At 45.6% G+C, this 25,305-nt stretch overlaps 1 protein-coding gene across 4 annotated transcripts in view; it reads right to left on the bottom strand.

Annotated features, from left to right (window-relative positions):
- LOC106582912 (cadherin-4) overlaps window positions 1-25,305 on the bottom strand; it is a 260,714-nt gene that overhangs the window by 53,726 nt on the left and 181,683 nt on the right. For all 4 annotated transcript variants that reach the window (XM_014166534.2, XM_014166535.2, XM_014166536.2 and 1 more), the window contains 2 exons: window positions 19,930-20,112; window positions 4,609-4,764 (listed from right to left, as the gene is read on the bottom strand). In XM_014166534.2, coding sequence (XP_014022009.2) covers window positions 4,609-4,764; window positions 19,930-20,112 — 339 coding nt within the window. The remainder of the gene's footprint in view (window positions 1-4,608; window positions 4,765-19,929; window positions 20,113-25,305) is intronic.

Raw genomic sequence — 25,305 nt, 5'->3', positions numbered from 1 at the left:
CTCAGGCTCTAACACCAGGCTCCTCTCAGGCTCTAACACCAGGCTCCTCTCAGGCTCTAACACCAGGCTCCTCTCAGGCTCTAACACCAGGCTCTAACACCAGGCTCTAACACCAGGCTTTTACACCAGGCTCCTCTCAGGCTTTAACACCAGGCTCCTCTCAGGCTCTAACACCAGGTTCTAACATCAGGCGCCTCTCAGGCTTTAACACCAGGCTCCTCTCAGGCTTTAACACCAGGCTCCTCTCACGTTTTAACACCAGGCTCCTATCAGGCTTTAACACCAGGCTCCTTATCAGGTTCTAACACCAGGTTCTAACACCAGTTCTAACACCAGGCTCCTCTCACACTTTAACATCAGGCTCCTCTCAGACTTTAACATCAGGCTCCTCTCAGGCTCTAACACCAGTCTCTAACATTAGGCTCTAACACCAGTCTAACATTAGGCTCTAACACCAGTCTAACATTAGGCTCTAACACCAGTCTAACATTAGGCTCTAACACCAGTCTAACATTAGGCTCTAACACCAGTCTCTAACACTAGGCTCTAACACCAGTCTCTAACATTAGGCTCTAACACCAGTCTCTAACATTAGGCTCTAACACCAGTCTCTAACATTAGGCTCTAACACCAGTCTCTAACATTAGGCTCTTCTCGGGCTCTAACACCAGGCTCCTCTCAGGCTCTAACACCAGGCTCTTCTCAGGCTCTAACACCAGGCTCTAACATTAGGCTCCTCTCAGGCTTTAACACCAGGCTCCTCTCAGGCTCTAACACCAGGCTCTAACACCAGGTTCTAACACCAGACCCCTCTCAGGTTTTAACACCAGGCTCTAACACCAGGTTCTAACACTAAGCTCCTCTCAGACTTTAACATCAGGCTCCTTTCAGGCTCTAACACCAGGTTCTACCCCCAGGCTCCTCTCAGGTTTTAACACCAGGCTCTAACATTAGGCTCCTCTCAGGTTCTAACACCAGGCTCTAACATTATGCTCCTCTCAGGCTCTAACACCAGGTTCTAACACCAGGATCCTCTCAGGTTCTAACACCAGATTCTAACATTAGGCTCCTCTCAGGCTCTAACACCAGGCTCCTCTCAGGCTCTAACACCAGGTTCTAACACCAGGCTCCTCTCAGGCTCTAACGCCAGGTTCCAACGCCAGGTTCCAACGCCAGGTTCCAACGCCAGGTTCCAACGCCAGGTTCCAACGCCAGGTTCCAACGCCAGGTTCCAACGCCAGGTTCCAACGCCAGGTTCCAACGCCAGGTTCCAACACCAGGTTCCAACACCAGGTTCCAACACCAGGCTCCAACACCAGGCTCCTCTCAGACTTTAACACCAGGCTCCTCTCAGGTTCTAACACCAGGCTCTAACACCAGGCTCCTCTCAGGTTCTAACACCAGGCTCTAACACCAGGCTCCTCTCAGGTTCTAACACCAGGCTCTAACACCAGGCTCCTCTCAGGTTCTAACACCAGGCTCTAACACCAGGCTCCTCTCAGGTTCTAACACCAGGCTCTAACACCAGGCTGCTCTCAGGTTCTAACACCAGGCTCTAACACCAGGCTCCTCTCAGGCTCTAACACCAGGCTCCTCTCAGGCTCTAACACCAGGTTCTAACACCAGGCTCTAACACCAGGCTCCTCTCAGGCTCTAACACCAGGCTCTAACACCAGGCTCTAACACCAGGCTCTAACACCAGGCTCCTCTCAGGTTCTAACACCAGGTTCTAACACCAGGCTCCTCTCAGGTTCTAACACCAGGCTCTAACACCAGGTTCTAACACCAGGCTCTAACACCAGGTTCTAACACCAGGCTCCTCTCAGGTTCTAACACCAGGCTCTAACACCAGGCTCTAACACCAGGCTCCTCTCAGGTTCTAACACCAGGTTCTAACACCAGGCTCCTCTCAGGTTCTAACACCAGGCTCTAACACCAGCCTCTAACACCAGGCTCCACAGGCTCTAACACCAGGCTCCTCTCAGGTTCTAACACCAGGCTCTAACACCAGCCTCTAACACCAGGCTCCACAGGCTCTAACGCCAGGCTCCTCTCAGGCTCCTACACCAGGCGCCTCTCAAGTGGTAACACCAGGTATCTAACACCAGGCTCTAACACCAGGCTCTAACACCAGGCTCTAACACCAGGCTCTAACACCAGGCTCCTCTCAGGCTCAGGGTTGTTTATAGTTGTTTACAGTTGCCAGTCCAGTCCACTAGACCTTAACAAGCACCCAAGGACCTGTATGACTTATTGATCCCTCCCATGCCAAGAGTTGTAGCAGCAGGTGTACTAACATCCACCAGCCTCATAAAGAGACCAGACACCACGGGGCCAGCCTGGCCAGGTTAGACCTCCACCTCCAACAGACGAGAGGCTCTGGAATAGTGACTGATACTGTAGGAGTAATGACAGACAGGACCTCATCTGGAACTAAGTGGACCAACAGGAACCCTGAGAGATGAGTGAGTCAGGCCAAGGAGAGAGGAGAGAGAGCTGCAAAAAGCAGGGAGCGCCTTGGAATTACTGACTGACAGGATCTTAGAGCTGGCTGCTAATCTGTTATGGAGAACTGTGTGTTTTAAGTGTTTGTAATACAGCTAAATCTGTATTTAGGATTAACACATTTTTTTATGAGCTGGTTTACTAAGGTAACACATACTTGATATTGTGCTATATAGGGTGGCAGGTAGCCTAGTGGTTAGAGCGTTGGGCCAGTAACCGAAAGGTTGCTAGATCGAATCCCCGAGCTGACAAGATAAAAATCTGTCGTTCTGCCCCTGAACAAGGCAGTTAAACCACTGTTCCAAGGCCGTCATTGAAAATAAGAATTTGTTCTTAACTGACTTGCCTAGTTAAATAAAGATAAAATAAAAATAATATATGAGCAGAATTACTGTCTTACCTCAATTAGCCACAAAATCCCTAGTTTGAAAGCAACAGTTTTTCTGTAAGCTGTGCTGTGCCATTTTCCCCCACGTGGGCCAACACCCTAGCAATTCGAGTTCAACCAATGAGCTTCAGCACCTCGCCATATGAGTAACAGCTAGCAAGATGCACATGATGCACCCACAGCAGAGCGAGAGAGAGACAGCAATGATGTGTTGCACACACTGTCTGTGACATAGTACGCAATTTTCGTTTTTTCCCCCGGGAGGCTGTCATTGTAAATAAGAATTTGTTCTTAACTGACTTGCCTAGTTAAATAAATAAATAAGCCCATACGGACTGGGAACCAACAAAAATGTAAATCATGTAATATAATCGTGTTTACAGTAGGGCTATCAGAACGTGAAGTGATTCCTGATGTGGTAGTGGCATTGTTATGAGAAGTGTGCAGCAAGAGTTCACGGGATACATGTTCCAGTCTGACGGTGGTAAACAGGCAACTGTAGACAATGTGTGTGATCCCCAAACAGAACACCCAGAACACCGCCTGTTCATTAGCAGTGGAAGACGAACACACTCCTTTTCCAAGCCGTCTCTCTCTCTCTGCTGAAAAACCTCAATCTAGCCTAATTGACAGCTTGAATGGCTGCAGAAATCTGTGCTTTGTCAAGGCAATCTTTCTTTCATTTCGCACAGAAAGGAAAGTCTGGCCAAAACAAAACCGTGTTGGTAAAGGGCAGTACTCGGAATCAGAGGCAGCAGTACTCGTGATTCCCAGTCTTTTGCTGAGAATATACACTACACGACTTCTAAAACCGCTCACATTTCGCGATTTCCTTGTCCCAAATCTTTCATTCCGTCCACCATCAACCCCAGGAAGTGGGTGCTCACATTAAACGATGATGCCCTAGTTGATCCTGCCCTGCATTTCCTGGTTGCTGTAGGAAAGAAATGCCGGTACGCAAACAGTGAGCTGCTTCATTAGTCTTCACATTATTATGTGTTGAAACATCAAAAAAGAGACGGAGGCGCAGAACATGGACTTAATATGAAATAATTGTTGGTTTCTGTCATGGTAGGAGTCCTGGTAGGATGCAGATGTAATATTGGTGGAGTTTGTTTTGCATGGCCCGGTGCCCCGGGTGTGTGGCGATTTCAATTAAGGACCAATGGAATGTTCTAAAATATTCAAATAGGAACTCGCCCATTGAAAAGGCAGCTGCGTTCTCTCCACAGCACCAGCAATATGTCTTCCATCATCTCGGTCCACACGGTGCATGTTGATATTGCTTTCCTCTTCGCCATCATTGTTTTGGTCTAACATGCTGAACCCTCATTGGCTATTGGCAGCAGAATTTGCCCAATCGCGTGGTAGCACTGCTCATACTACAAGATGCATGACCAAAATATTGGACATGTCAGATATCCGACAGGAGTCTGGAGAACGGAACAGCCATCATCGGTGCGTCCTTGACCCGCTCAAACTACACGAGTCCCGACGTACTGATCCGAGCCCAAGTTCCTAGAACATTTGTTGGAACATTTGTTTTGCGGTGGCAGAAATGTGGCGAATATGTGGCAAAATTGTGTAGTGTTTGCCTGCCATTACTGTCACTGTGAATTTCAGCTGCCACCCTGCACAAACAGACGGACGGACAGACGGACGGACAGACAGACAGACAGATGTGTGGAGGGACAGTAACAAGCACTGTAACTCACATGGTAGGAGGCCCTCTCCTCTCTGTCCAGGGGTCTGGTGACAAACATCTTGCCGTGCACAGGGTCGATGTTGTACACGTCAATGGGAGGCTGGTCCGCCCCTGCTCCAGTGATGCTGTAGCGGATCCCTTTCTCCAGGTCCTGGTCCGAGCGGATCTGGCAGAGGGAGATAAACACTATGCATTACACGCTGTATGAGACAAGCACGGCTCAGAAAGGGTACAGGGCGATATTTGTGGTCCTTTGTAACTCAGTTGGTAGAGCCTTTTGCTTGTAACGCCAGGGTAGTGGGATCGATTCCCGGGACAACTAGAATGTAGAATGTTTGCTCACATGACTGTAAGTAGCATTGGATAAAAGCATCTGCAGCACGTCATAGAATATCACCCTGTGTTGTTCTGACTTATCCGACAGTTTAGATTGAATGAGAGCCTCAAGGTTCCAAGGTTGGTCATGAAGATTCAAGTGAGTCACAATCTAAAACTGTCAAGAGCACTTGACAGGGAATATGATGAAATGTATGATACTAAAGAAGATGTACGGTGAGGCATGCATCTGCTCTGATCAGTCTAACACTTCGTTACAAAGAAGCCCTTTGAGGACTGAACTCAAAGGAAGAGTTGGTAAATGTGCAAGTTAGAGCTAAAGTGCAAAAGAGAAATCTGTCTGCTTGTGATAATTGGTTCTGAGAGGTGTAGCGCAGGTGAGATGGCATATTGAAGATTAGATTTCATCTACTTTTAAGTGGTGGAAAGTTTAAACAATTTTCTCTCAATTTGCATATGTTTTTGTTAGGGCAAACTGTTTGTGTTTTTACGTTTAGAGAATTATTTTTTTGTCTCTGAGGGGATTGAACCATCTCCACGGTAACAAGTAGGGAGGAGTAATCACACATTCAAATTGTAAAAATAAATCCTCGCTCTCCCTCCTATGCAATTTTCCTGGTCTGTGGGGCTGGAAATCATGCGTGAAAAGGAAATTACTTCATCCGACGACCGGCAACTGGCTTTTGCATAAAACATTTCTCTGTTTGAACATGATACCCTTCTCTTAATTTCCTACACATCCATCCTAAACTCACTACCTGCCACAGCAATCTGTTTTCCATGAGCTTCCACTGTCGTCTTTCCCATTTGCAATCAATTCAAATAGCAGACATAATGTCTAATATACAGGTAACTGCCAAAATAAAGGAAACACCAACATAAAGTGTCTTAATAGGGCGTTGGGCCACCACGAGCCAGAACATCGTCAATGCTCCTTGGTATAGATTCTACAAGTGTCTGGAACTCTATTGGAGGGATGTGACACCATTCTTCCAATAGAAATTCCAACATTTGGTGTTTAATTGATGGTGGTGGAAAACGCTGTTCCACAGAATCTCCTGTAAGTGTTCAAGTTTGTTGAGATCTGGTGACTGAGACGGCCATTGGCATACGGTTTACATTGTTTTCATGTTCATCCGGCATTTTTGTACATGATGGGATGTTAATTGCTTACTAACTCAGGAACCACACCTGTGTAGAAGCATCTGCTTTGAATATACTTTGCATCCCACATTTACTCAAGTGTTTCCATTATTTTGGCAGCTACCTGTACATGTGTTGTGTGTAACACTTCCTCTTTCTGAGATCGTGTGTGGGCAGTAGGGCATTTTATCGCAGCCGTTATCTATCAAAGCACTCAGGCAACTCTGATCAGTGTGACTGACTGACTGGAAGCACTGTTCTGTGATGATTACTCTCTCTATCTAATCAGACTTATTCCTCTCCACCCACAGACCCACATCTCTAGTCACACTGACTGGTTGTGGCTACGCAACACTGGAATTTCTATCTCAAATGCGTTTCAGAGAGAGGATATGTAGAATAACAGATTGCTCACACATACTGCTTCCTTGAAATAATATCACCTTTATTAAGAGCTGAGCAATGTGCGGAGGCTGTATATTCTTCCCTATCCCCAAAAAATGTAAAGTCAAATATATTAGTAAAACACACATTCTAGTTGTGGAAAGGTACAGAGTTCTTTAACAGAGCGGGAATGTCAACATACAACAGTATTTTCCCCCTGTGTACAAATGAGGCAGCTCTGTAGGCACCCATGTCTGTGTGTACTGAAATGTTTGACAGGTAAGGGATTCACTCTGCGGGCTCTAACGTGTGCATCAAAATGACTACTTCAGTTGAATCATTCAGGAGGCCGCCATGTGAAAAACACACAGCTGAAATTTCCACATGCCTTGGATCCGCATCCACAGATTCCACACCCAGGCGTGCGGTCTCTTCATAGAACATCAAAGCCACGCTGTGTTGATGACATGTTAAGTTTAATAGACCCAAGAGGAAGGAAGCGTTCACATGTCACTTCGCCTCTGCTTCTAGCTGCTTAGAATTCCACTTTAAGGCCACCTGAGACCAGATGTCACATTCTTGGAGTGTCTCTTAATGAACACTCGTTGTATAGATAAATTGAATAAATGAAGAGGTGCGGAATCTCAGAGTCCTGGGACTCCCCGGAGTGACGACTGCTCAATTGAGTTGTTTGAATGGAGTGCTAATGATGAAAGGCAGCTTTTCTATCCTTCCATCTCTCTCTCCCTCCCTCTCTCTCCCCCTCTCTCTCCCTCTCCTAGATGGGATAGACTAGAAGATGTAAAGGATGGGTTGGTTCTGTGTCTGACAGAACAGATATCTGATAAGTGACACATTTGTAGGTCTTTAAGAGTGACTGCCTTAATTACTGTCAACCGTGGACAGATGAAGAATCAGATGAGAAATTAGCATTCTGTTTAACTCTCCAGGGAGAGGCAGCAAAACACAGACATAATCTAAAGGAATACATTTCCATTTATTGAGCACTGCTGTGCCTCTAATTAGTTCACTAGTGGGAACTTTCAGTCGGTCCATTTAATTGATTCAAGTGTTTCTGATTGCGCCTGTCCATTTGATGTCGACACTGATCGGGAGTAAGTTGATGTTTAGTTGATGTTGGTCATGTTATTTCTTTCTCGTTCAACATTGGATTTTTCCATCCTCAAATGACTTGCAAGAAGCCAGAAATAAATCAAAAAAGAAAGACCTTGTGGACAGATATATTCAGTAAGGTGTGCTACAGGCTAATGTCATATATAAATGGGAATCTGAGGTTTACACACTTTGATCGTTTTTTTTTATTTTTTAAATGGTTGAAGGCCGGGCCGCACAAATTCCTTCATCCTATCACGCTTCTCTCGTTATTTTTGTAGGCCGTCATAGTAAATAAGAATTTGTTCTTAACTGACTTGCCTAGTTAAATACAGGTTTAGTGGCAGAACCGAGTTGGGGAAACCCTGGTGTAAAGTGTAAATACAAGGGAGATAGTTGTAACCCTTACTGGCTAACATTGTCATTAAAAGGGCCACTACTTTGTACCACTCTCTACCATGGAGAAAAATAAAGTAGACTAGTCTGAGGTGGCACCTCAACAGTATATGTAGAGAGAGTCAGAGGGATAAGAAATAGTGGTGTTTATTATTTGCACAGTTACCATCAGCCCTGAGACATTGTGACCGTGTGTTGGATAGTAAGAAGGGGTGACGGCAGACAGATCGGACAATGCCAGCCAATCAGGAAACAGGAGATGACTAAGCCTTCTGGGAACCTCTCTGTCACACTGCAGCCGTCACAACTGTCACCCCTAATTAAGAGCTCTCTGCAAATATCTGCATGGCTTTAATGGGAATTATATGCGACACCACCATTTATTCTCACTGTCTGACTGGCAAGTTAACGCTTCCTTTCCCTTTTTCCCTTTATTCTCTCAACACCCCTCTGTCTCTCTGCAAGACTCTCTCTGTCTCTCTCTTAGATGCACATACACATGCACACACAAACCAATGTCTAAAGTTGTGTCAGCAGTCAGAATAGTGAGAATAACATTGCTGTTCACAGGCTTTCCTTTAGGGGGCGCTACAGGCAATCATACAGGGCAGTGACCAGGATGGATACTTCCTCATAGGGGCGTCTAGTGTCTTTGATAACAAGAGGCTACATGATTGAAGTGATATTCAAAGACAGTATAGAGTACGAGAAAAAATGAAATCCCAGAGAAGCACAGGAATCCCTGAATCATCTCTGTTTTGTGCGAAGCCATTTCATTTTGATGATGCATCCTTTTTTCATTCAATCTCTTTGTTCCTTTTGTTCAACATCAGGGAAATGGCAAAAGTACATGCTTTGTTTGACTCCCCCTAAATGTAAGTGTTGTCTTGCTGTGATCCTTCCTGCTGTATGCTTGTCTGTCTTCAAAGAGCTGACAGAAAAGATATCTCTGGTTTTTATGATAGAGAAATTCAGATTCTAGCATAGGGCATTTATTACAAACAAAGTGACAGAGAGAGGTGGAGACAGTGGGAGGGAGGGAGGTAGAGAGAGAGAGAGAAAGAGACTGAACAGACTGAAATAAAATACCAACTAGGCGATATTCAAAGCTCAAGTTTTGCCAGCCAAGTTTTCCGTCCTCATACAAAATAAAATAACAACCTTACATGCAAGAATGCGAGCATATAAAAACACACCAGTTTAGTGGCACTGGAAAACAAAATGAATTGTTGAGATTTAAAAAAATAGTCACAGTGGAGGTATGCCTGGAGAAGGAGCTGCACTGAGCTCAGGTTTAATATCTCTCAAGTGAGAGCCACTGACAGCCACAGTCGCACACAGTTATCCCTGATCCCATAAAGAACAGCTGTGTCCGCGGCTCTGCACACAGGGTACTCCATTATGGATCGGAAGCTGAATGGGAAATGAACAAAGCACAGTGCAATGGCACTGAAATATGGATTTTAGTTTCTGCTCTCTCTCCTTCGTTACCCCCTCTCCTCTCTCGCCCCTCTGTTCCCTCTCTGCCCCGCTCTCTCGCTCTCTCCCTCGCTGTCATTCCCTGAACAGGTACCACAGAGAGTAGCTCCATCAATATAAATGAGCAATAGTAGCCACCTGAGGAGGTGGTATTCCTGGGCTGCTATTGACATTCACACTCAGACATTCTACTCCACACACAATGTCCGATTGAGCTAAATCCTCTCAGCCCACGGAGCAACTTGGCCTAATCCTCTACTGCAATAATTGGCCAAATATCCATTACTTTATCTCAGTGAAAAGTTGAAGAATATGTGAAAGATATGTGTGTTCAACTTCTCTCCCTAAGAGATGCTTTGATCTAGGGTAATAGAGGAGAAGAAATACCCCAAAATACAGCAACAAAAACATATTGTCACAAACACCAGATAGGTGTAGTGAAATATGTTGTTCTACAGGGTCAGCCATAGTAGTACGGCATCCCTGGAACAAATTGGGGTTAAGTGCCTTGCTCAATGGCACGTCAACAGGTTTTTCTACTTGTCGGCTCGGGTATTCAAACCAGCGACATTTCGGTTACTGGCCCAACACACTAACCACTAGGGAGATAGTGTTAAGGTAAGAAAACAAAGTGGTGAAGTAACAGGAGAGAAAACAACTTCAGAGGAAATAAATATACATCTGCGCAGAGACACATCTCCAACCTCATAGTCATATCACATAAACAGTCTACATTTACGCTTTACAGCGCCAGCAGCACTTCCCAATACAAACACCATCATATTAAAGACATGCTTTCAGAGAGACTTCATGTCTTCACCGAGAGGCTCTGAGCTTGAGAGTAACCTTGTTGCAAACAGATTTCTTGACATATACATTTTTCCCCCACCTGGTCTTTCTCTGAAATATTCTACAAATTGGTGGTTTGGCCATTGTATCGCAGGCACAAACACACGCGGACACACATATGCACGCAAGCACATGCACACAAACATACCATTACCCTGACGTAGGTGCAGAACGTGGGGTAGAGGGGATAATTAGAAAGAGTACAAATATTAATGGAAATTAAAAACAGACTAACAACCCCAATTATTACATTAGCCGGCCAATTTAGATCAAAGCTCAGAGAAGCCAGCAGGACTTTGTTGAAATAGACCAGTGGCCTCTCTGCATTAACAATCATCCACATACAGGAAGAATAGAATAGAAACAGCCACACATTCTGCCTGCAGGTCAGACTGCAGTATAAAGCCAGCCACATTCCCTTGCTCTCCAGGCTGAATGGATGAGGCACAGGGCAACACTGCTTTTCTCCACCCCATAAAGACAGAGGGCCCTGGAGACAGATGACTCGTTAAATGGCTGCTTTCTTCCCGGTCCCTGAGGTTTCTTAACACGAGGACAATAGGCAGATCCCAGGAGACGGCCGTACAGGGAAACACACTATGTATAATTAGAGTAAAGATGTGGCTGCTGCTGTTTGGTGGGGGAGGAGGAGGAGGAAGGGGAAGAGGAGTGGGGGGGGGGGGCAGGTTGGGTTTGTGCTGCTGCTGCAGTTTTCCTCCACCGCTGCTTGCTAACCTCCCTCCCTTCTATTACCCAATCTACTTCCACGACTCAATCGGCTTCCTCTAGCCTATTCCTGGGAGACCTGCAGAATGCACCAACACTTCCACTCCGGCCAATCACCAGCACCCTGAGGCTACATTAGCACCCTATTGGCAAGCTGTGGGCAACCAAAGCCTGGCGAATCAGGTGGAGCCAGGAGCTGAATGGATTTTTTGGTTTGGCTGTGGGAGGTGCGAGGCCTGCCAATGAGGGCTCAGGAGTGGCATTGTGTCTCTCTGAGGGAGGCTGCCAGAGGGGTCAAGGCTGAGGACTGCAGGCTGACAGTTATTTAGTGAGGGGCAGAGCTCTCTGTCAGTCAGTGGAGGCAATGCCTTTGTACAGCTAGGCCTGCTGTAATGGGACTGTCACCCTCTAATTGTCCAACTGGGATGCTGCAAATACAGGCACAAGCACTTAGGACACACACACATGCGGGCGCAAGTGGACACACACACGCACATCCTATACAAGTTTCCTAATGCATTTTAATGTTACGTTTTTAATAAAAACTAGCAGTAAGATAGAGCCATTATGCTAGACTAAAATAACAGTGGAATATGAATGTATTAATAAACCAATAAAGTGTTCCTATCGAGTTCTAAATAAACAGCATTACCATACCACAGAGATGATTCTCTCCCACACATACACCAACTCCAGCTGCTGAACTCAACACCAGGTTTATTGAGTCGAGAGACAACAGGGTTTCATTTAGTGCCAAAACGGGTTCCTGGAAATGGTGCCCAGTTGTGTACAACATCATCCATTTCTCATGATATGTTACGTCCTGCAAAGACGTACATTTTCCGTTTCCCGCAATTCGTATGATGTGTTACGAATTTCGTACAATATGTGCCGAATTTGTAAGTGCTGAGGGAAACAGCGCCCTCTGTCTCAGTATGGGTAGCCCATGTATCTGTTGCTGTCTGGACCAAAAGAGTACAACATGTTCCCGCCGTAGCATTTGATTGATTGATGCCAGCAAGCATTTGGCCAGTTTGGATTTGGCTTCAGACCACTCAAATCACTTCCTTTGCAAAACATCATTTTCAGAAAAACTTCTCAGTTTCTGGTCTGCTTGTGTTGATGTCCTGCAGTAGCTAGCTTGCTAAAATCGTCCTTTTCCTAAGCCATGGATGGAGATGGGGATTTGGACTTGTGGTTTTGATGGCGATTCTGATCTAACCATAAATGAATATGTTGTGCCACTGGCCTGAGACGATTGAAGTTCAATGTGTAGACTAGTAGGCTCACATTAACCAGCTAGCTAGCTAACTTAGCTGGTTCATTGTTGCCCATGTGAGGAAGTCAGGCTAGCAAGCATTTTAGCTAGGTAGCCTGTGACAACAAAAACTAAAAGTGTACTGTATGACAGAGCCATAGACCGTTTTGCCAACATGAAAGAGAGGAGGATGGCATTGATGTTCAACTAGTCTACAAGCAGGATGAAGGTCTACACCGGTTGTATTCGGCGCATGTGACAAATAACATTTGATTTGTAATATGTCTTTTTTACTGGCTTTGCTTGGCTTCCTCAGTGATTTTACCCAAGCACCCCTACTGAACTTGATAACTCCATAACACCTACCCTGAGGTGAGGTCTCATAATATGCATCATTGGTTGTCTTTGGTAAAGGAACAACATGAGCCTAGTCTGATTGGTGTCTGCCTCATTGTCCTTGACGTGGAGAAAATAATGTAATAACTTTCCAAAGCACACAGTCCAGATTACAGCTCCAACCCACTTCAGAGTGGGCGTTCGCCTTCACATACCAGGACCTCAATCAAAGGCCCTCTCATTCCATTCTTCTGCTTGCCCAAGGACTGTGTTTTTACAACCTTATCTCCTATTTTCATCCCTTCTTTTAATATGATTTTGTTCTTTGGTGTGTCTGTCTGACTGGCAGTCAGTGGCGAGGCTTGGTGGGGAGGACAGAGCGAAGCAGAGAGGCTCATCTTACCCCGTTTGGACTGGTTTCCATCAGATGTGGCTCATTGGGTCCAGTCTTAGGTGCTGGAGGAGACAGTTGAGATGCGACTGCCACAAATGGCCTGAAACTAATGCTGCTCTCTCTCACCTCACAGATTTACTATGCTCTTCAAATGGCTTATATCTCCCTCTCTCCTCCTATCTGAACTGTCCCCTTTTCTCTCTTTCATTTCTCTGCTCCCTCTATCTGCTATCTATTTAGGCCTAGCTGTTTTTCAATCTCTATTTCTATTCCACTTCCCTCTGTCATGAGCAAAAATTTATTTGACAGTGAAGGCATCGGAAGCATATTGCATTCTACCACAATGGTAAACCATTGCCACCAAAGCAACACTTCTTGAGATTGATCATGAGTGAATTGCACATAAAACCTCTCTGCAGTGGAATGCTGGGGCTGTTAGTTTCACTCTGATAATTTCCCCTCTGTTCATAAGGGGAAGGGGTTTACTCAATGTGTCATGCAGTAATGTCCCTTATAAACGTGTTTCATAAACGGATCCTGGACCAACACACCACTGCAGCAGCAGCTGGATTGTCCAGGATTTTCAGCACTGCCCAGGGGAGGGAGAGAAAGAGAGGAGATGGTGGATGGTGATGGTGGTGGTGGAGGTGATGGCTGGCGGTGGTGGGTGGTGGTAGTGGGGGTGGTGGGTTGTGATGGTGAGTGGTGGAGGTGATGGGTGGCGGTGGTGGGTGGTGGTGGGTTGTGATGGTGGTGGTGGGTGGTGGAGGTGATGGGTGGCGGTGGTGGGTGGTGGGGGTGGTGAAGGTGAAGGTGATGGGGGGCAGTGGTGGGTTGTGATGGTGGTGGTGGGTTGTGATGGTGGTGGTGGATGGTGAAGGTGATGGGTGGCAGTGGTGGGTTGTGATGGTGAGTGGTGGAGGTGATGGGTGGCAGTGGTGGTGGGTTGTGATGGTAAGTGGTTGAGGTGATGGTTGGCGGTGGTGGGTGGTGGTGGTGGGGTGGTAGGTTGTGATGGTGAGTGGTGGCTTGTGGTGATGGGTGGTGGTGTGTGGCGGTAGTGGCGGTGGGTGGTGGTAGTGGCGGTGTGGTGGTAGTGGCTGGTGGTGGTAGTGGCTGGTGGTGGTGGTAGTGGCTGGTGGTGGTGGTAGTGGCTGGTGGTGGTGGTAGTGGCTGGTGGTGGTGGGTGGCGGAGGCTGGTGGTGGGTGGCGGAGGTGGTGATGGTGGGTGGGTGGTGGTAGTGGCTGGTGGTGGTGAGTGGCGGAGTGTGGTGGTAGTGGCTGGTGGTGGTGGGTGGCGGAGGCTGGTGGTGGGTGGCGGAGGTGGTGATGGTGGGTGGGTGGTGGTAGTGGTGGGTTGTAGTGGTGGTGGGTGGGTGGTATTTTATTAGGATCCCCATTAGCTGTTGAAAAAGCAGCAGCTACTCTTCTTGGGGTCCACACAAAACATTAAACATAATACAGAACATCAATAGACAAGAACAGCTCAAGGACAGAACTACAATTGAAGTTGGAAGTTTACATACACTTAGGTTGGAGTCATTAAAACATGTTTTTCAACCACTCCACAAATTTCTTGATAACAAACTATAGTTTTGGCAAGTCTGTTAGGACATCTACTTTGTGCATGACACAAGTCATGTTTCCAACAATTGTTTACAGACAGATTATTTAACTCACAATTCACTGTATCACAATTCCATTGGGTCAGAAGTTTACATACACTAAGTTGACTGTGCCTTAAACAGCTTGGAAAATTCCAGAAAATGATGTCATGGCTTTAGAAGCTTCTGACAGGCTAATTGACATCATTTGAGTCAATTGGAGGTGTACCTGTGGATGTATTTCAAGGCCTACCTTCAAACTCAGTTCCTCTTTGTTTGACATCATGGGCAAATCAAAAGAAATCAGCCAAGACCTCAGAAAAACAATTGTAGACCTCCACAAGTCTGGTTCATCCTTGGGAGCAATTTTCAAACGCCTGAAGGTACCACGTTCATCTGTACAAACAATAGTCCACAAGTATAAATACCATGGGACCACGCAGCCGTCATACCGCTCAGGAAGGAGACGCGTTCTGTCTCCTAGAGATGAACGTACTTTGGTGCGAAAAGTGCAAATCAATCCCAGAACAACAGCAAAGGACCTTGTGAAGATGCTGGGGGAAACGGGTACAAAGGTATCTATATCCACAGTAAAACAAGTCCTATATCGACATAACCTGAAAAGCCACTTAGCAAGGAAGAAGCCACTGCTCCAAAACCGCCATAAAAAAGCCAGACTATGGTTTGCAACTGCACATGGGTACAAAGATCGTCGTTTTTGGAGAAATGTCCTCTGGTCTGATGAAACAAAAATAGAACTGTTTGGCCATAATGACCATCGTTATGTCTGGAGGAAAAAGGGGGAGGCTTGCAAGCCAAAGAACACCATCCCAACCATGAAGCACGGGGGTGGCAGCATCATGTTGTGGGGGTGCTTTGCTGCAGGAGGGACTGGTGCACTTCACAAAATAGATGTCATCATGAGGAAGGGAAATTATGTGGATATATTGAAGCAACATCTCAAGACATCAGTCAGGAAGTGAAAGCTTGGTCGCAAATGGGTCTTCCAAATGAACAATGACCCCAAGCATACTTCCAAAGTTGTGGAAAAATGGCTTAAGGACAACAAAGTCAAGGTATTGGAGTGGCCATCACAAAGCCCTGACCTCAATCCTATAGAACATTTGTGGGCAGAACTGAAACAACGTGTGCAAGCAAGGAGGCCTACAAACCTGACTCAGTTACACCAGCTCTGTCAGGAGGAATGGGCCAAAATTCCAACTTGTTGTGGGAAGGTTGTGGAAGGCTACCTGAAATGTTTGACCCAAGTTAAATAATTTAAAGGCAATGCTACCAAATACTAATTGAGTGTATGTAAACTTCTGATCCACTGGGAATGTGATGAAAGAAATAAAAGCTGAAATAAATCATTCTCTCAACTATTATTCTGACATTTCACATTCTTAAAATAACGTGGTGATCCTAACTGACCTAAGACAGGGAACTTTTACTAGGATTAAATGTCAGGAATTGTGAAAAACTGAGTTTAAATGTATTTGGCTAAGGTGTATGTAAACTTTCAACTTCAACTGTACATTTTTTTTGAAAAGGCACATGTAGCCAACATATCAATGCATACACACAAACTATCTAGGTCAAATGGTGGTGGTGGGGGTGGTGGTGTGTGGTGGTGGGTGGCGGAGTTAGTGGCGGTGGTGGTGTGTTGTGGTGGTGGGTGGTGGAGTTAGTGGTGGTGGGTGGTGTGTTGTGGTGTGGTGGTGGGTGGTGATGGTGGTGGGTGGTGATGGGTGATGATGGCGGTGGGTTGTGGTGGGTGATGATGGTAGTGGGTTGTGGTGGTGATGGGTGATGGTGGTGGGTTGTGGTGGTGATGGGTGATGGTGGGTGGTGATGGGTGATGGTGGGTTGTGGTGGTGGTGGGTGGTGATGGTAGGTTGTGGTGGTGATGGGTGATGATGGTGGTGGGTGGTGGTGGTGTGTGGTGGAGGTGGTGGGTGGTGGAGGTGGTAGAGGTGGTGGTGGAGGTGGTGGTGGTGGAGGTGGTGGTGATGGAGGTGGTGGTATTGGTGGTGGTGGGTGGTGGTATTGGAGGTGGTGGTGATGGAGGTGGTGGTATTGGTGGTGGTGGTGGGTGGTGGAGGTGGTGGGTGGTGATGGAGGTGGTGGTGGAGGTAGGTGGTGGTATTGGTGGTGGTGGGTGGTGGTGGAGGTGGTGGGTGGTGGAGGTGGTGGAGGTGGTAGGTGAGGATAATAAGGATATGGCCGGAGCCAGACATCCCTGGAAAGAGCAGTAAAATCAGATGATTAAAGTGGACAGCTGACCAAGCCAGCACTAATGGACTTACAACAGAGAACAGTCCCTAATTAGAAACCAACTGGCTGATCATGAATGTTGTGTGTTTATTGTTTATTATCCAGACTCTGTTTGGATGTAATTGGGGTTAAACAAATCACAAACAATAACTCAGGCACATTTACCTCCTGCGGCCTCATATTACTTGTGTTGATGGAAACATACATTTTCTCCATGTGTTCAACTAAATCAAACCGGCTAACCTGGTGAAGGTTCCTCAGATGAAAACAGGGAATTACTTTAAGTTGTGAACCCTGGTGAATCTGACTGTGTGGGACTGTCTCACCTCATAAATGAGCTAGAGAGATAGTCGGAGAGTTTCTACAGCTCTGGACGTGTGGAGGTATCAGTGTGCTGTCAGTGTGCTGCTGTAGCCACAGAGGTTGTTCTCGACCACCTCTAAGGGCGTTTTCACACTTGGTCCCTTTCAGCCAATTTTCATGCAGTGTGAACACTCCAAAGGAACACAGACCCTTCAAAAGAGTCCCCGAAACGAACCGAACTGAAGCGGTTTGAGTTCAGTTTGCTTGAATTCCTCAGTCCGGTTCCCTTTTTTAGGGCAATGTGAACACAACGCTCCCCAGGCTTGGGGACTGCAACACCATTTCCCCTCCCATAACCCTCACATTGGTCCCACAAAAGAGAAAAGATGCTAATGTTCAGGTTTGCGGAAAACCCTTTTTTGGATATTGATTAGAGATTGTCAAGCATGCACAGAAATGTCCAAATGTTTGTGCATTTTTTGTTCATATTATTTGTTTGCAATATGTGATCTACAGGCTAAGAGCACTTCATAAGCAGTTTATTTGATAGTGGGGTTTGAATAGTGTGAGAAGACACCAACATATTGGGTGAGAATCACAACATAGGGTAGAAAATCTATTCTTGGTCTTAAAGGGGCAGTAGCCTACGTTGGGTGTACAATATTCAATTACAAAAAAATTTAATCTGTAGTTCTTCTTCTGCTATTTATTCTGTTACCAATAATATTGATGTACATGTTAATAGTATCTTCTGATTACAATTATTATGTCAAATCTTTTAACAAAATGCAATCTATTAGCTTCCAAAATGTAAGTACACTCCTAGAAAAAAGGTTTCCAAAAGGGTCCCCATAGGAGAACCCTTTTGGTTCCAGGTAGAATCATTTTTGGATTCAGGTTGAACCCTTTTGGGTTCCATATAGAACCCACTGTGCAAAGGGTTCAACATGGAACCTAAAAGAGTTCTACCTGGAACCAAACGGGTTCGACCTGGAACCAAAAATGGTTCTTAGAAGGGAACCTTTAAGGTTCTAGATAGCATTTTTTTACGAAGTGTGTAGGTATATCTAGCTGTTCTGATGTAATAGCTTGTCCTGTACTTTGTAAAAACCCAGAGTACATTGAGTGAATGTTGGAAAAATATCCTGGATCCTTTCTTAACATAGAAATGTGAATGCAAAGAGGACGCAGACCACAAAATAGGTGAAGTGAACTGGCAAAAGAGTTGAGTCCTAATTCAAATGCCAGGGCAGTGTGAATACAAAGAGAACTGAGTTATTTAGATTTTTTTTTTTACCCCAGAGTTCACTTTAAAGAGGACTGAGATCGGTTATTTTAAAGAGGACTATATGTGAAAACCCCCTAAGACAAGAGAGATAAAGAACTAAATCCCTTCTGCTCTCTTCACTGGCTAGCTGTCACAATGGAACGGCCCAGTCCGCCAAGCGGTGTTGCAGGGAGAAGAGGGCATTTAACACCGCACTGGGCCACAGATGTGATGCACACCCCCCATGGTTAAGGAACAGAGCTATTTTACTACAGCTAAAGGCTATAACCAAAGCATGCACTTGCACACACACACACACACACACACACACACACACACACACACACACACACACACACACACACACACACACACACACACACACACACACAAAGGAACCACCGGGGTGTCAGTAAACCCAACCATCTGACGCTGAATATGAAGGAGATGAAAGGAGATGAAGGGGTGTTCATTTCTCCAGCAGGGTGGTACAATCCTACGCCTCCCCTCATCCACCCTGCTCCTGTAGTCTCTGTGTGGGTGAGTGAATGAGTGTTTTTTGCTTTGGTGGAAAATCTGCCCTCTTGCCGACTCGTTGGTGAAAGGCGATTTCAGTAATCCGGGAGTGTAAGCCGCGCGATACAAATGGGCGTGAGGGAGCTCTGTGGTGGCCCAGAGAAAGCTATCCCTGGCCTGGACGTCTGAACAGAGGAAGCACACAGTTTCCAGGAGCATCCTGGAACCATGGAGCTAACAGAAAACTAACCACAGAGACGCCATATAATGCCAACAGGAATGGAGTTGGTTTGTCACTTCTAAGACAGTTATAGTAAAATCCCTGCTGTCTAATGAGCTAGTTTACATCATTTAAACAACTCCTGCATGGCTGCATACACACACACAAGCAACTGAAAGTGTGCTAAACACTCCTAAATTCATTGAACAACTGGTGAAGCAGCGCTGTGTGTGTGTCCATCTGTCTGTATCCTCTTGTCTGTGTGTCTGGGTCTCTGTCTGTGTAGAGTTTTAAGGCGTACCAGACCAATCATTTGGCGCCGCATCACCACTCAAATCATTCTCTTTACCTGCTGAAGGTCCTTGATAGAAACTACCAGTGTGGTGTTCTGTTCAGCCCTTCATAGTGATTGTATGAGATCTATTCTACCATTCTCTTCAGTTGCCTAGGTGAGTGACCCTTAGACAAACGTGGGATGTCTGGCTTGAAGATGTCTTTGGCTTTGGCTCAAATAAAAGTAAAAAGCCTTATGATCCACGGGAGCAAAAACAGAGCAAGATCGAGTTGTTATCAGAATTGACGATGAACTAATTTCTAGTTTACAACACAGGCATAAGCGACTACCAACTGAGAATAGGATGATATATACAGTAGCTTTTCAACATTTTAAAAAGACAACTTCGACTTATCAAGAACTACTGATGTGCAGTTAAGTGTGATAACTGTCACTCACTCTGACAAGCATTTGTGGGAAGGGTCCTCTAGAGTTTTCGGGCACATTGATTGGTGGGATGACCCAGTCTCGCTTCTGTCGTCTCAGACCATTGGCAGAAGAGCTTCTTTGATGTTTCCGTGGAAACTTGATAACCCTGGGATTAGAGTCCCAGGCCCTTGCAATCATATCCTCCACTCCAATCTGAAAAGACAAGAAATCAACACATACTGTACATTGGCTGACCGACAGTAATCAACAATGACTTGAGAGCCAACTACACAATGTAAAGTCTCAATAGAAAGGAGTAGTGTGTCAATTAATTATTTGTTCATCTTCTAAAAGTGTAGAGTATGGAAAGTACAGGTGACTAATCGGTCACGAAAATCAACCTCGTCAGATGACAAGGAACAGAATAAAACACCTATTCACGGTTTCCTGAAGATAATACAAAAATGAATGAAAATAAAAAGACTTCCAATTCAAATATAATCCACGCTTTTGACTCTTCACCTTAACGCACTTGGCAAATCACCTAAGAGGACCCAGCCTTAGCATGAATTTCAGGCATTAGTCTTGCAGAAAGCTTACCAATTGCCTCTGCAGTCCACAGAGGTTAACTTATATGTCTTTATCCAGCAAAAACCCTCTCAGTCTGAAAAATCACAGTTGGATGTCTCCAACTTGACCTTCTGAGTCTCAGAACTATGGTGCTCCGTGTGACGCATTCCGTGACATATCCCCCTGAAAGAGACCTTACTCCAAATGAAAAGGGATTGATGAAATATCACTTTAATAACAGCAAGATCAGAATGTTAGGAGGACCAACAGTGATCCTGCAGTGTGTGAGATTCTTGCCAATTCACTGCTATTATATGCAAAGACTAGTTTCCCAGAGCATGTACGCATGTAAATACTGTTAGACAAAAGAGGAGAATAAAATACAAAAACTGAAAACATAAACATGTTTTTAATAATAATGAACAAAAATATAAACGCAACACGCAACAATTTAAATAATTCTACTGAGTTACAGATCATATGAGCAAATCAGTCACTTTAAATAAATTCATTAGGCCCTAATCTATGGATTTCACATGACTGGATGGGAGCACAGTTATGGTTGGGCCTGGGAGGGCAAATGCCAAGCACACTCACTAGGGAGCCAGGCCCAGCCAATCAAAATGAGTTTTCCACCACAAAAGAGCTTTATTACAGAGAGAAATACTCCTCAGTTTCATCAGCTGTCCGGGTGGCTGGTCTCAGAAGATCCTGCAGATGAAGAAGCCGGGTGTGGAGGTCCTGGGCTTGCGTGGTTACACCTGGTCTGCGGTTGTGAGGTCAGTTGGACGTACTAACAAATTCTCTAAAACGACATTGGAGGCGGCTTATGGTAGAGAAAATAACATTAAATTCTCTGGCAACAGCTCTGGTGGACATTCCTGCAGTAAGCATGCCAATGGGGGCGGCAGGTAGCCTAGTGGTTAGAGCGTTGGGCCAGTAACCGAAAGGTTGCTGGATCTAATCCCCAAGCTGACAAGGTAAAAATCTGTCGTACTCCCTTTGAAGGCGGCAGTTCCCCGGTAGGCCATCATTGTAAATAAGAATTTGTTCTTAACTGACTTGCCTAGTTAAAAAATGTTACATTTAAAAAATAATAATAATAATAATTGCACGCTCCCACAAAACTTAAGACATCTGTGGCAGTGTGTTGTGTGACAAAACTCCACCTTTTACTGTAATGATCAATGTTTAATCAGATTCTTGATATGCCACACCTGTCAGATGGTTGGATTATTTTGGCATAGGAGAAAAGCTCATTAACAGGGATGTAAACACATTTCTGCACAACATTTGAGAGGGATAAGGTTTTTGGGTATGAAACATTTCTGGGATCTTTTATTTCAGATCATGAAACATGGGACCAAGACTTTACATGTTGCGTTTATATTTTTGTTCAGTATGCATTACCTGGTCCCGTGTGGCTCAGTTGGTAGAGCATGGAGTTTGCAACGCCAGGGTTGTGGGTTGATTCCCACGGGGGACCAGTACGAAAAAAAAAAAAAATATATGAAATGTATGCATTCACTACTGTAAGTCGCTCTGGATAAGAGCGTCTGCTAAATGACTAAAATGTAAATTACACCTTGCCATCTTTCCCTAATCTTAATCCCTCATTTGACTTTTGGGATTTTTTCTTTCATGTTTTATCTCCTCATGTTAACAGGTACATCGCACACTGGTGTTAACACATTGTAAATCTGTCCCTATGTGTTTATAAGACATACTGCATACATTGGTAGACCTCTGGGAAGTGTATATGGTATCTATCCAGTGAGGGTTGCTGTGTCCTCATGCCTGAGATGGTAGTGTTTGTGTAATCCAGTGATCCTGCTGTTTCTCCTGCTCCCCACAAACAGAGACATGCATGCTGCTGTAGACTCTAAGCCAAGCAGAAATCCTTCTGTTAAACCTACTCAGAGGACACGCACACACACAACTCAAACTTTAATCACCGGTGGGCAGGTCAGCCCATCCATACATATACGGTTTGTCAGACAGAGAGACGGATGCAAGCTAAACCTGAGCAAACATACTGTATATTTCCCCCTTTTGTTTTAATTCTTCACGGCTTAGTGGATTTGACTACAGGGCTTTACAGCAGGCCTCCTGATAGCAGCAGTGATGAAGGTAGCTGGGCAGGAGAGAGAGGGGAGAGTGAGGGATAGGGGACCAGATGTGGTGCCCAGATAAGATAACTCTCGCTTCAGCTCCGCTCATCCACAACACTCACAGGTACCAGCACAGGGGCAGTGGTGCGAGATGGGAGCGTGCCAGTACTTTCATGGGTGGCAGGTGGAAGTAGTGTGTGCGCGTGCATGCGTGAATTTGTGTGTTTGACATAGACAAAGAGAAAGGAAATAGGGGGAAGAGAAAAACAGAGAAAAAAGACATCAAATGTGAGATCCTATATTGATAGAAAGCAGAGGGGGTGGAGTTGATATGTAAAGATGCTGATATGTGAGGATGAGTAAGGATGGTACCCATGATGCTCCAAGGCTTCCCTGCCGCTGCATAGACCCCCTGTTTCTACCCCATGTGCTCCCTCCCTGATAAAGTCCTTATCGGCACCTCCGATATCTGTTGAATAACTCACACAGTACTGCTGCTCGCCATCATTATCAGAACCTTAGTCTGCTGACGAATGCAGGATATCAGGGCTGCTGATAATGGGGTCGATGCATCTGATTGCTGTTGCATTGGCAAACTCCCACATTCCTCCAAACGCTGTGCCAGGCAGCCACAACAGAGCAAAGAGCCTGTCTATGGATGATACCACTGCAGTGTGTCCACGTGACTCACACTCCAAACAGCATGGCAAATTATAGCCCTGCGAAGCTGGCACAATGACAAACATCGCCACAATTACAAAGAAAAAAGGGGAAACTGGAACAGGCTCTTTGTGCTGTGAGAAAGGTATGTTGGGGGTGTGGGTGTGTGTGTGCGCAAGCAGGGATCTTTGAGTGTGAAATCAGTCCCAGAACCACCCGGAGCTCCCTAGGCCCAGAGCTAGCGGGCTGGCCAGCTGGCTGCTCTCTCCTCCCAGCCAGGCTGCATGTCGCTGGGGCATCAGTCAGCCCCGCAGCCCTGGAGCTGACATCTGGAGGTTGTCATTCTGAAGAGCAGGAGGCAACACTAAACAGGGCCTTTCAATTACACAATATCAAGTATGTGCTCGTTTCCCATCCTCCATTCACTGTTGATCTTGAGCTGTTCTATCGCTCCTTCATTCTCCCACGCTTGTTCTCTCCGACGAGGCCTGATCAGAGCAGTGGTCTGTGGTGAACGGGGGGTGGGGGGGGCGAGGAGCAGGACAATCAAGCGAAGACAGGTATCACAAATCTGACCTCTTACAGAATCAAGGGAATTAAAGAAGACTATGACTATTGATACATTCCTCTTGTGGATGTAGAACTGGGCTGCAATCACAACATAGACTAGTCATCATGACCTCACTCTAAGACCCTGTACTGCCACCTCACCGACCAATAAGACCCTAGGTCCTAAACCCCTCCCCACTACTGTATGGGTCTCTGCTCTCTAATCTAACACAAACAGGTATTCTGGTGAAGGGGGGGTAAAAGTAAGACTCAGTGTACTGGTGCATAACGGACTCTCTGCCTCTAAGCTGCAAGAGAAGGCAGACCAGAGCAGCATGAAATTAGCAGGGGGTATGTGCATACAGACTCAGTAGACATGTAGGGCACCATAGCCTGAGTACCTGGCAGCCAGAGTGACACTGCTAATACCTCATACTCTTAAACAGGAGGTAGACAAACTATGTTCACAGATATAAATGTACATCCAATATAAATAGACACGCTCTAATGCACACACCAACACATACCAAGCACTATGCACAGTTCATATAGGAAGAGGTAAATCAAGCCAACTATTAATAGAACATAATAATAGGAGTCCAATGAGTCCCTGTACACATGTCCGCTCTGAAACTTAATATATGCAATTACCTGGTAATGGAGCCCTCTATCTTTTAAATCATCCAATATCTTTTGGCTGGTTAAGCACCTTTTAAAATGGTACTGTTGTCATTACATGTTGATTATATTTTGGTGTAATCTGATTGTTCTTCCCTCTCCCTCTCAACACTATTGACTCAGAGACAGTGGCTCCAATGACAGGGAGTGGCTCAAATGACAACTCCGCCACAGCATTTCACACATTTTCAATGTCTGTGCCCTCACAACATTCCTCTGTTTCAGTCAATACTTTTATAACCTCAATCTGCTCCTCACTGAGTAGGAGACATCTATTTTTGAAACTGGGAGCAAGCAATTCTGTATTATCGTTCCGTATACAATAATCTTTTAATCAATACTACAGAACCCTCAAACTCACCTCTGGACCTCGAAGCCAGTTCCACTCATTTTGTTTTTTCATTGTTCCCCTCTCAGCAGGGTCTGATTTAGACCTAGGACACCAGGTGGGTGTAATTCATTATCAGGAAGAACAGAAAACCAGCAGGTTCCGGACCTCATAGGGTAAGAGTTGAATACCCCTGCTATTGAACAGCATCCCCAAATGAAATGAGAAAACAGTTGGGGTAGAATTGGGGTAGAATTGGGGTAGAATGCTGTTCCACAGTGGCTTTGTTGTTGTTGGTGAATTTGAGTTTAATTGCTTTACCTCTCCAAAGGAAACAGAGGAGGGAGTGAGGGAGGGTGGACAGGAAAGGACATTAGGAGGGCCAGGGATGTGAGGACAGGACATTAGGAGGGCCAGGGATGTGAGGACAGGACATTAGGAGGGCCAGGGATGTGAGGACAGGACATTAGGAGGGCCAGGGATGAGAGGAAAGGACATTAGGAGGGCCAG

The sequence above is a fragment of the Salmo salar genome, chromosome ssa22 (assembly GCF_905237065.1).
Source record: "Salmo salar chromosome ssa22, Ssal_v3.1, whole genome shotgun sequence".
Classification (NCBI taxonomy): Eukaryota; Metazoa; Chordata; class Actinopteri; order Salmoniformes; family Salmonidae; genus Salmo; species Salmo salar.
Note: the sequence above shows the minus strand (reverse complement) of the source record. Positions and strands in the feature narration are given on the sequence as shown.